Source organism: Equus quagga, chromosome 14 (assembly GCF_021613505.1).
Source record: "Equus quagga isolate Etosha38 chromosome 14, UCLA_HA_Equagga_1.0, whole genome shotgun sequence".
Lineage (NCBI taxonomy): Eukaryota > Metazoa > Chordata > Mammalia > Perissodactyla > Equidae > Equus > Equus quagga.
In genome coordinates this window covers 5,361,925-5,374,355 of record NC_060280.1, presented here as the reverse complement: position 1 = coordinate 5,374,355, position 12,431 = coordinate 5,361,925, and the positions used below count along the sequence as shown (strand labels likewise).

The 12,431-nt window shown below is 35.8% G+C and overlaps 1 protein-coding gene across 1 annotated transcript in view; it reads left to right on the top strand.

Annotated features, from left to right (window-relative positions):
- ANO3 (anoctamin 3) overlaps positions 1–12,431 on the top strand; it is a 293,456-nt gene that overhangs the window by 181,933 nt on the left and 99,092 nt on the right. Inside the window, exon 7 of the mRNA XM_046685171.1 lies at positions 10,357–10,401. Within this exon, the coding sequence (XP_046541127.1) occupies positions 10,357–10,401 (45 nt within the window). The remainder of the gene's footprint in view (positions 1–10,356; positions 10,402–12,431) is intronic.

Below are 12,431 nucleotides of genomic sequence, written 5' to 3'. Positions count from 1 at the left end.
AACCCCCACTTTTTTATTTTTTCTTTTGTTTCCCTTGTCTGAGAAGATATGGTATTCGAAAAGATCCTTTTAAGTTCAACATCAAAGAGTGTACTACCTATATTATCTTCCAGGAGTTTTAGGGTTTCAGGACTTATCTTCAAGTCTTTGATCCATTTTGAGTTTATTTTTGTGTATGGAGTGAGATAATGGTCTACTTTCATTCTTTTACATGTGGCTGTCCAGTTTCCCCAATACCATTTATTGAAGAGACTATCTTTGCTCCATTGTATGTTCTTGGCACCTTTTTCAAATATTAGCTGCCATATATGTCCAGTTTTATTTCTGGGCTCTCAATTCTGTTCCATTGATCTGTGTGTCTGTTTTTGTACCAGTACCATGCTGTTTCGATCACTATGGCTTTGCAGTACCTTTTGAAGTCAGGGATTGTGAGGCCTCCAGCTTTGTTCTTTTTTCTCAGGATTGCTTTAGCAATTCAGGGTCTTTGGCTGCCCCCTATGAATTTTAGGGTTCTTTGCTGTATTTCCATGAAGAATTTCACTGAGATTCTGATTGAGATTGCGTTGAATCTGTAGATTGCTTTAGATAGTATGGACGTTTTAACTATGTTTATTGTTCCAATCCATGTGCATGGAATCTCTTTCAGTCTCTTTATGTCATTATCTATTTCTTTCAATAATGTCTTGTAGTTTTCATTGTATAAGTCCTTCACCTCCTGAGTTAAATTTATTCCTACGTACTTTATTCTTTTTGTTGCAATTGTAAATGGAATTGTATTCTTGAGTTCTTTTTCTGTAAGTTCATTATTAGAGTACAGAAATGCAACTGATATTTGTAAGTTGATTTTGTACCCCGCAACTTTACTGTAGTTGTTAATTATTTCTAAGAATTTTCTTATGGATTCTTTAGGGTTTTCTATATATAAGATCATGTCGTCTGCAAACAAAGTTTCACTTCTTTGCTCCCTGTTTGGATTCTTTTTATTCCTTTCTCTTGCCTAATTTCCCTGGCCAAAACCTCCAGTAGTATGTTGAATAAGAGTGGTGATAGTGGGCATCTTTGTCTGGTTCCTCTTCTCAGAGGGATGGTGATCAGCTTTTCCCCATTGAGTATGATGTTGGCTGTGGGCTTGTCATATATGGCCTTTATTATGTTGAGGTAATTTCCTTCTATCTCTGTTTTCTTAAGAGCTTTTATCATAAATGACTGTTGGATCTTGTCAAATGCTTTCTCTGCATCTATTGAGATGATCATGTGGTTTTTATTCCTCATTTTGTTATTGTGGTGTATCACATTGATTGATTTGTGGATGCTGACACATCCCTGTGTCCCTGGTATAAATCCCACTTGATCATGATGTATCTTCTTTTAGGTTTGTTAATAGATCTTTTTGATCTACTGCTGTGTTTGGGTTGCCAACATTTTATTGAGGACTTTTGCATCTATGTTCATCAGCAATGTTGGCCTACAGTTTTCCTTTTTTTATTGTCCTTGTCAGGCTTTGGTATCAGAGTGATGTTGGCCTCGTAGAATGTGTTAGGAAGTGTTCCATCTTACCTAGTTTTTTGGAATAGCTTCAGAAGGATAGATATTAAGTCCTCTCTGAAAGTTTGGTAGAATTTCCCAGGGAAGCCATCTGGTCCTGAGCTTTTATTCTTTGGGATACTTTTGATTACTGTTTCAATCTCTTTCCTTGTGATTGGTCTATTCAGATTATCTGTCTTTTATTGATTCAGCTTTGGGAGTTTGTAAGAGTCTAAGAATTTATCCATTTCCTCTAGATTGTCCATTTTGTTGGCGTATAGTTTTTCTTATAATCCATTGTAATTCTGTGGTATCTGTTGTTATTTCTCCTCTTTCATTTCTAATTTTATTTATCTGAGCTTTCTTTCTTTTTTTCTTTGTAAGTCTGGCTAGAGCTCTGTCAATTTTATTTATCTTCTCAAAGAATGAGCTCTTTGTTTCATTGATCCTTTCTACTGCCTTTTTTGTTTCAATAGCATTTATTTCTGCTCTGATTTTTATTATTGTTCTCCTTCTGCTGACTTTGGGCTTTGTTTGTTCTTCTTTTTCTAATTCAGTTAGGTGTAGTTTGAGACTGCTTATTTGGGATGTCTTATTTGTTAAGGTGAGCCTGTATTGTGATGAATTTCCCTCTTAATGTGGCTTTTGCTGCGTCCCATATGAGTTAGTATGGTATGTTATCATTTTCATTTGTCTCCAGATATTTTTTTATTTATCCTTTAATTTCTTTAATGATCCATTGCTTCTTCAATAGCATGTTGTTTAGTCTCCATATCTTTGTCCCTTTCTCAGCTTTTTTCTTGTAATTAATTTCTAACTTTATAGCATTGCGATCAGAAAAGATGCTTTTTATTATTTCAATCTTCATAAATTTATTGAGGTTTGCCTTATTTCCTAACATATTGTCTATCCTTGAGAGTGTTCTGTGCGCACTTGAGACAAATGTGTATTCTGCTATTTTTGGATGGAGTGTTCCTTATATGTGTATTAAGTCCAACTGGGTAGCTTTTCATTTAATTCCACTGTTTCCTTGTTGATTTTCTGTCTAGATGATCTATCCATTTATGTGAGTGTTGAGGTCTCCTACTATTTTTTTGTTATTGTTAATATCTTCTTTTAGGTTTGTTAATACTTGCTTTATGCACTTTGGTGCTCCTGTGTTGGGTGCATAAATATTTTAAGCGTTATTTCTTCTTGATGGAATGTCCCTTTGATCATTATATACTGCCCCTCTTTGTCTCTCTTTACATGTCTTATCTTGAAGTCTACTTTGTCTGATATAAGTATTGCAACACCTGCTTTCTTTTGTTTGCCATTAGCTTGGAGTATCGTCTTCCATCCCTTCACTCTGAGCCTGCGTTTGTCATTAGAGTTGAGATGTGTTTCCTGAAGGCAGCATATTGTTGGGTCTTGTTCTTTAATCCATCCCGCTACTCTGTATCTTTTTACTAGAGAATTCAATCCATTAACATTCAGGGTGATTATTGATATATGAGGGCTTAATGCTGTCATTTTATCACTCGTATTCCGGTTCTCCTGCATTTCCTTTGTTTCTCGTCCTGTGTATTTTGGTCAGCCAATCAAATTATGTAGTTTTTTTTATGTTGTGTTTCTTTGTTTTCTCCTTATTTATTATTTGTGTCTCTGTTCTGCTTTTTTTGTTTAGTGGTTACCATGAGGTTTGTATTCAAAATCTTGTGGATAAGATAGTCTGTTTTCTGATGGCCTCTTATTTCCTTACACTAAACCAATTCAGTACCTTTCCTCTTCCCCTCCTAGTTGTTTTTCTCACATCTTATTCCATCTTGTGTTGTGAGTTTGTGTTTAAAATGACAAGATTATCTTTGTTTTTGGTGTTTTCCTTTCCTTTGTCTTTAATGCAATTCTTGAGTATTTGCTATCCTGCTCTGATTCTGGCTACCTATTTATCTCCTTACTCCATGATTTGTAACCCATTTCTCCCATTTTTTTTTTTCAAGTATGAGGGCCTTCTTGAGGATTTCTTGTAAAGGGGGTGAGGTCTTGTGGCTACAAACTCCATTAGCTTATGTTTTTCTGGGATTGATTTTATTTCTCCATCATATGTGAAGGATATTTGTGCTGGATAGAGTATTCTTGGCTGAAAGTTTTTGTCCTTCAAAAATTTGAATATGTCATTCCAGTCTCTCCTAGTCTGTAGGGTTTCCACAGAGAAATACATTGAAAGCCTGATAGGGGCTCCTTTGTAGGTTATTTTTTTCTGCCTTGCTGCCCTTAGTATTCTTTGTCATTCACTTTTGCCAGTTTCACTACTATGTGCCTTGTAGTAGGTCTTTTTATATTGATATATTTGGGAGATCTGATACACTCTTTCACATGGATTTCCATCTCCTTCTCTAGGTCTGGAAAGTTTTCTGCTATTATTTCTTTGAACAAGCTTTCTGCTCCATTATCCTTCTCTTCTCCTTCTTGGATACCTATAATTCTTATGTAGCATTTCTTAATTGAGTCGGATATTTGTTGAAGACTTTCTTCATTTCTTATTAATCTTAGTTCTCTCTCCTCCACTATCTGGAGCATCTCAACATGTCTATCTTCAATTATGCCGATATGCTCCTCTATGATGTCTGCTCGAGCATTCAGGGAATCAACATTTTGTTTTATATCTTCCATTGTGTCTTTAATCTCTAATATTTCTAATGGATTCTTCTTTATAGTTTCTATCTCTTTTGAGAAGTAGCTCCTGAACTCATTAAATTGTTGCTCTACATTCTCTTTTACCTCATTGAGTTCTCTGATGATAGCTATTTTGAATTCTTTGTCATTTAGATTACATATTTTTGTATCCTCAGGACTGATTTCTGGGTACTTGTCATTTTCTCTCTGGTCTGGAGATCTAATATAATGTTTGTTATTGCTAGAGTGAGTGGCTCTCTTTTTTTGAATCCTGGTGTTATTTGGTCACAGTTACCACCTATCACCACTGGATTGGGCTCAAGAGCCATGTATTCTGAGCCCTCTGCCTTGAGTGGAGATTCCAGACACTGGAGCTGGCTGCTGGGCAGGTTAAGGGAGGGGCACTCTCTCTGGCATGCTCTATGGGTTTTCTCCCTCTGCTCTCACTATCTGCTCTCCTGGGGTGTTGGCTTGATGAAGTGACCCCTTGTAGAGGTCTTCTCTCTGACTGCAAGGGCCCTCAGGATCCTTGGTGTTCCCACAAATAAATGTCCCCTCCCCTGTTCCTTCCCTCTGGGAGGCCTCCCACTGTCCTGGATCACAGTCTTTATAGGAGGGAGTGAAGTTTTTTCTTACCCCGTTGCACCTCCTCCAAGGGGGCTCCAGTCTCTCTGCTCTCCATCTTAATGGCTGCATGGGTCTGTCCAACATTTTTATGTTGTGTTTGTATGTCCTCTGTTGAAGTATGAATGTCTTTATCATTGTATGTTGGAGAGGAGACATTACTGGGAAAGCTCAGCTCACTCCACCATGATGCTGATGTCACTCCCACAGTTATACTTTTATTTGGTGTAAAAGTAAATGTCAGTTAACACATTTGCTTTACCCATTTATCTGGAATTCATAATTTCTAAGATAGTTTTTCTGTCTTCATCAGCTGCCTTCAAAGTATGCTCATTCTGCTGTAGTCTGTGGGGGAAAAGTCTTATAAAGACAATTGCAACACAATGTTGGTGTCATACTTTTCATATAGGTCTTTCCACCATCTTGCTTGTATTTAACTAGCTTTAAACATTGAAGGTCTGTTAGAGCACATTGGTCCCCTTTCTCTCATTTCCCTAGCTCTTGACTTTTCAGGTAAGTTTTAAGGAACTCTAATTGAAAGAATAATCAGTGTTCTCACATGTATTCTCATTTTTATAAAAAATCTGTACCAAATTTAATTCCATTGTTTCTTTTCCTTAGAAGTTCATTAAAAACAATTCCCTTGCAAGATTGTGAGTGTCCTCAGTTTGTATAAATTAGAGCTTAGATCTCCAAACTGTGTACCATATTGTCCGTCCATCCATGGGGAGGTTTTGAAGAAGATATTCTCTTTGAAGGTTTTGCTCTTTATAAATGGTATTCATTTTTTATTTCCTGGTAAGATTACATTTAGCCAGTTCTGGTGGTCTTGTGGCTAAGATTCAGGGCTCTCACTGCCCTGGTCCGAGTTCATGACACCACCATCTCTTGGTTGTCATTCTGTAGCAGCTGTGTGTTATTGTGATGCTGAAAACTATACCACCAGTATTTCAAAAACAAGCAGAATCACCCATGGTGGACACATTATGGAAACTTTTGGAAAATGCCATTGAAATTCTATAAATATTAGAAAGTATACAGCTTTTTCCAAAGTGTGTCAGAGGAATACTAGTTTCAGAGGATCTTAAGAGAAAAATATCCTGTGACTAAAAATGTTTCTGAATTTCTGAGTTAAACATGTTTATTTACTGTAGGGATTTTTAGGGAAATGGTTCTTAGTCTTAAAGTGCATCAGAGTCACCTGGGAAACTTAGTAAAATTGAAGATTTCTGGAACCTACACTCAGAGATTCTGGCGTAATACACCTAGGATAGGATTGGGTGTATACGTTTTTAACAAGCATCCCAAATGACTCTGTTACAGATAGTAAAGAAATATTGTCTTAGAAATTTTAATATTTTAATAACTTTACAATTTTTTATAGATTTCAAGAGGTAGTTATACAGAGCAGCTTTTCACTGATTTCCATCTGATGATGAAATTTTTTTTTATCTTAATTTGATAGTGTTCTTTGGGAAAACTGTTTGAGAAATGCTGGAACACAGAGTTCTTTTGGAACATCTTTCCAGATCAGTTTAAATAATAGATGTAGTATTAACTAACTCAGTAACTTACTTCTCATTTATTTATAAGGTACACCTGAAATTTGGGATAGCAGCTCATAAAAAGAGAATGCTATTCAAGCATAAACTAAGTGGCAAAGTGTTTTCATAATGGCCAATTCAGTTTCCAATTGTCAGCTGTTACCAGATTTAAAAACATAAATACCGTCTTAAAATGAAAATATACAAAACTAGCAAAGAACTTAAATAGGAAAAGTACATAGCTCTTTAGGACAAGATTTTTTTAAAGATTTATGTATAAAAATATTTACTCATGCTCAGCTATTCCATGTGTTTATTCGGGGTTGAAATCTACATGTTACATTTCACAAAGAAAAGCTGCAGAATTATTCAGAAAAAGTTATTAGAGTTGTAACCCTTCCTGCAGAAGTTTTCTGCTAACTTATTATGTGAACATGAATATTGAGCATTTTGTCTAGATTTTTCTGCTTGAATAAATATGTAGAATTTTATATACCTAAATTTTCTAGCTATTTCTTTTCTTGATTATTCTTCCAAAGTAAATATGGCCTACATATTGGACTTGATTTTTCAGAACTAACTAACCAAAAAATTTCAGAGAATTAAAATAGTCCACATTTTCTACTTTTTATCCTACCAGGAAGTACTGAGCTTGTATATTCAACGTTCCAGAAATATGAAGTTCCGCTTTCATTATTTTTCTTTTGATTCTAAGGTGGTTCCTGTTTATTCTAACCCCTCTCTCACATTAAAAGGGTCAAACGTGTTTTAAGATGATTCAGTCATCCTGTGGCTTCTCAGGTTGAGTTCCTAGATGATGTCGACCTCTCATCTTTTCTCAAGCCTCTCCTCCCACAAATATTTTAAACATAGTAAACTTAGGGGAAATGTTTTTAAAACATTAAGAACAATCTTTTACCACAATTGGTATTAAACTTAGATGACTTTGTCATGCAAAGAACACTTCACTCAAAAATAAAATAACATAAAAACATACGTAAATAAAGTGGAGCAGCTCTGCTTGACAAGGAGCAGGGGACACAGGGTCCCAGTCATGTGATTGCACCCTCTCTTGGCCTGGCAGGCATCTCCCCATGTGGCAGCTTGGCTTTGTGAAACACTGGTTGGAAACGGTGGTGGAGATAATTATTTACTTATAATTTTTAGTGGTTGTTGTAATAAGTGGGTAGGTAGATAGCTAGATAAATGCAAGGTATAAAATAGTAGAATCTTTCCAATGAAAAATTAGGGGAAAAATAAAGAAAGCTCTGTACGTGAACAATATGTAGTTAATAAATTACAGGTTGGAGGATTATGGGTAGGAAATGATTTCGTCCTGCAGGTTCATTTATGCAGAAGAACTAAGGAGAATTTCAGGTTATTGTTGACTTCACAGATTAAAGGTACCCTGGTATATTGTTGGGGGAAATATAATTAAAAGCAAAATCTCCCCCAACCCAGAAAACTTCTCCACAAAGTCTAGAAGAGACGAAAGCACTTTTATTACTGAACAAGCATCAAGAGAGAATGTGATGTGCCTCACGGGCAAGCTACCAGGAGACGGCAAAGACAGAGAGAGACCTTGCCCTTTATGTAGCCAGACAGACACAGCTGATTACACACGTGTTCTCAATATGAGTGAGAACCAGTCCTCAAGGAAGGCGACTTGGTAGCAATAATTGTCACACAGAGTTCATCCTAGCTTTAATGGGTAATTGGGGTGTTAGTTAATTGGCAAAATTGAGTCTCTTCTAATTTTCATTTGCTCTTACAAGATAAATCATCTAAAAAATGTATATTCATCTTGTATGACTTTCTTCCTTCATTTGTTCTTTATTTCTCCCAATGAGTTTAAAAAATTGTTTAAGAGGGGGCCAGCCCAGTGGCGCAGCGGTTAAGTTCACACGTTCCACTTCTCGGCGGCCCGGGGTTCGTTGGTTCGGATCCCAGGTGTGGACGTGGCACCGCTTGGCACGCCATGCTGTGGTAGGCGTCCCACGTATAAAGTAGAGGAAGATGGGCATGGATGTTAGCTCAGGGCCAGGCTTCCTCAGCAAAAAGAGGAGGACTGGCAGTAGTTAGCTCAGGGCTAATCTTCCTCAAAAAAAAAATAAGTAAATAAAAAATTGTTTAAGAGAAATATTCCAAGCTAGCAGCAATAAAGATAGAGAATAGTGTTTAATCCCACTTCCCTCTGTGCTTCTATAATATTTATCTCCTCTTATCACATTCCTAGATTTTCTTGATGCTGAAAATTATTTTAAGCCAGTACTACATTTGTAGTTTTCTTAAAAATGATACCTTATTTAGCAAATGTTTACTAAATGCAAAGTGCTCTCAGGCACTAAAGGAGATAAATACAACTTTGAATTAAACAGATGCTCATTCATTTATTCATCAGCCATCTGAGTGCTTACTATTTATCAAACAATGTGCCAAGTGTACACCAGGCATACAAAGTCAAGTGAATTGAAACTATTGTCTTCAAGAAGCCCAGCCTACTATAGAAGATAGTTAGTGAACAGTTATGTGATGATGGGTAAAAAGTGCAAGATGGTCCATGTAGAAGAGTTTCAGAGAGAAGACGAGTTTATAGCCCAATGAGAATTGAATTAGCTATGCACAAAAACTTGTGTATGTTTGAAAAAGATGAAGGGGAAATATATTTAAAGTGTGAGTTTAGGAGAGATATAGCAAGCCTTAAATTCCATATTTGAAGTTAGTGTTGGGGTATGACAGAGACAACTTAAAAATTCTTTTCTTGTAATATGATTAGTGATTCCAATGAAATATGGTAGCTCAGAAGGTTTTCAAGTTTTTTAAGCAGTTAATAACATAGTCAGGACTAAACATCAGTTGTCTTGACTCTCAGCCTGCATTCTGGATATCACACTATGGAGAAGTTTACTGATCCTCTGAAATGGGTTTTGATGGGTGGGGATAAAGAGGCATTTTAGAAGGCCCAAAACATGAGATTCGTGAGCTCCCAGGTGAATATGTAATGAGACTCATTTAGGAGATGAATTAATTTCTGTCATTAGAATTTTTAGTTTCTCTAAAATCAGACCTGCAACACATCTTCTTAAAACTCTCAATATTTTCCCATTGCTTTTCATCCAAAAACCTGAGCATTAGTGGCAAGACCCCTCATCATCTGTGCCTTGTTCATCATCCCCCCACCTCTTTTACTACTAGCCTCAACTTGCAATTTATACTCTAGTGATTATGGAACAAGTTGCAGTTCCCTGAATTTTGCAGTGCTTGGTCTGCTCCATAGCCATTTCATATGCTGCCACCTCTGTCTGGAATGCCATGCCCTAAGTGCTTGTATTCCGAGGAGTATTCCCACTCATGCTTCGAGATTCAACTTAGCTAATGCTTCCTCTGGGAAGGCTTCGCTGTCTCCTTTCTCATCCATCTCTAAAAACTAATTGAGATCCCTTCCTAGGTACTGCATAACCCTCTCTGTTTTCCTGCATTTTCTCACTGTGCTATAACCATCACTTGTCTCCTCATCTGTAAAGGAACTTCTTTGAGGGCAGAAACCCTCTTTTTTCTTCTGAATTTTTAGTGGTTATACCTTAACATTCCTTACAAAATCAGAAGTATTCATTACATAGGTGTTTAGATGGATAGATAGATAAATGAGTAGATGAATGGATGGATGGATGAGCGGATGGAAGGATGAATGGCTTCTTACAACATGTAAGCACATTGTTCGATTAATATGCATGATATAGCAGAAGACAGACTTTCAAAATATAGAATTAAAAGTCAAATATTCAAAAGTGATCTATTGATTTATGAAAGTGTCTTTGTTATTAAAAACTCAGTTTCTGAATTTAAAACAATGTAAATTCAGAGTTCTTCCTATTATACTGGCTTATTTCGTGTCTTTCTTAAGCATGGAAGTTGGAGTATTGAAATGCTCAATATGATTGAAGGTTGTTGCTCACTGATGTCACTATTTTCATGTGACTTTCTTCAGCTGATTTCTATTATTTTTCAGGAAAAAATCCTATTACACTGACCGGAGGAGCAAATCAATGGGCAGGTTGGTGGATGATGCATAATTTGTTTGCAACCAATTTGTCATTTTGGGAAAAAAAAATAAAAGAAGACATTTGACTATCCACATCAGCAGTTGTAAATTTCAGGAAGAACAATTTTATTGATTTGCTCAAAATATTTCCAGAATGACTGTGCCAAATTTAACAATGTTACATTCAGATCATCTCTTTTCTATTTACCATTGAAATTCCTGCAATCCTCCCTTGTAATGTTGTAGAAGGAGGATTTTAATTGCAAGTTAGCATTTCAGGAGATTTTAATTTTAAAGATAGTTTTAAAACCAAGATCAAAATAAACAATGACCCATCAGAGACCTTCTGGATCATTCAGTCTAAATCTCTTATTTGACAGAAGCGGCAAAGAAAAGACATCCAGAGTGATGAAGTGGTGTACCAAGGCCCTAGAGCTTCTTTTGAATCACAGAGCTATTCTAATTTCACCAACTGAAGCTGTCTCTTTTATCCTAGTATTGAAAACAACCTCTTTTCAAGAGCTTCATCTCAAAACAACATCTCTTTACCTAGTGTGGTAACAGAAGCTAGGACAAAGCAATTAATCAAACCACAACCCTGAGACAGAGGAACCTCTCCCACCCGAATAGCCTTGGCCTCCTTTCATGGAGGAAATGAGCTTCCATTTAAGGAACTCTACAACCCAAAGGCTTCTTACGCTGTGCTGTTTTTCTGTTCATTGTAAAAGAATCAATTAACAAAAACAAAATGTGAATGTGGTAGAGTATGCCGTTAAATAATTTGCAGAATCTTACAAGTCAGAATGACACAAAAGCTGGAAGAATCATTTAGTGTAAATATCAGACCATTTTAGGAAGGATTCGATAAATCTAGTTCCTTTAGCAGGGAAAATGGCTGACTATAATAAAGAACTTTAGAATAGGAAAAATTTGAATTTTAGAATGGAGACCATTGATCTCTCTTAAACATTACATTCAGGTGTGGTAGGAATGGGTGGCAGAAAAGTAAATCATGGGGGAAAAAACCTTGAAATTAGAATGAATATTAAAGGAATTAGTACTCAAATGACCTTTAAAAAATTATTAATGATGCTCCTCAGGTCAGATTTTTCTGTTTGTCAAGGTAACGTGCTCAGATTAGAATGAGCAGTCAGTATTTCCCTTGTGCTTGTTTGGCCCTGTCTACATAGTAAATGTCCAAAGTTGTTTTTGCATAATAAAGTCAAAGTCATTGGAATATTATGGTATACAAATTTACAACTGCAGGTTTTTCTTGTTTTTCTCTGCATGTGCCTGCTTAATGTTGGATGTGTTGATAAAATATCTTTGGGTTTGCTTCCTTGTGCTCTATAGAATTAGTGAGGTTTTGCTACTGTATAATAAGTGGGTCTTCTGATAAACAGGCATCTTTCTTTCAGAGACTTGCAGAAGGATAATATCCTGCATAGTAAAATAGCAACAAATGTCTGTATATGTAATACTGTCATAATTTAGTTTTAGAGTAAACTCATGTTTCGAATGCCTGATAAGTCCTAACGAAACAACATATTTAATAATGGAAAAAATCTTTTTTTGTATTTTGGTAAAACTTAGTAAACTAGAAAAATGAATACTTTATTATATGTTGTAATATGTTTTATCTTTTGTATTTATTATTATTTTGTTTAATTTGATGAATGAAAATTCAGTTATCAGTTATTCCAAATGATCATTAAAGTATCCTAGATATTACTAATAGCGTACCTCTTTACAATTTACTTATTACAAATAGTTCTCTTTGTTCCTTGACTTTCTGGATGCATATGGGGAGGGTAGTGAATAAATAGGAAGGCGTTTATAAATTTTATGACATATTAAACTGCAAAAAAGAATGTTGTGTTAGTTGCCCAAGTTCAAACTTTCTTAAAGAAATGACTGATTTTGGTTTGTTTTAACTACCTTTGGAGAAGAAAATTTAAATGCTGTGTGTGTGTGTGTTTGTGTGTGTTCATCATTGTTATAAAATTGTAAAACTCAATTTGTAGACAGTTGGAAAGAGTGAA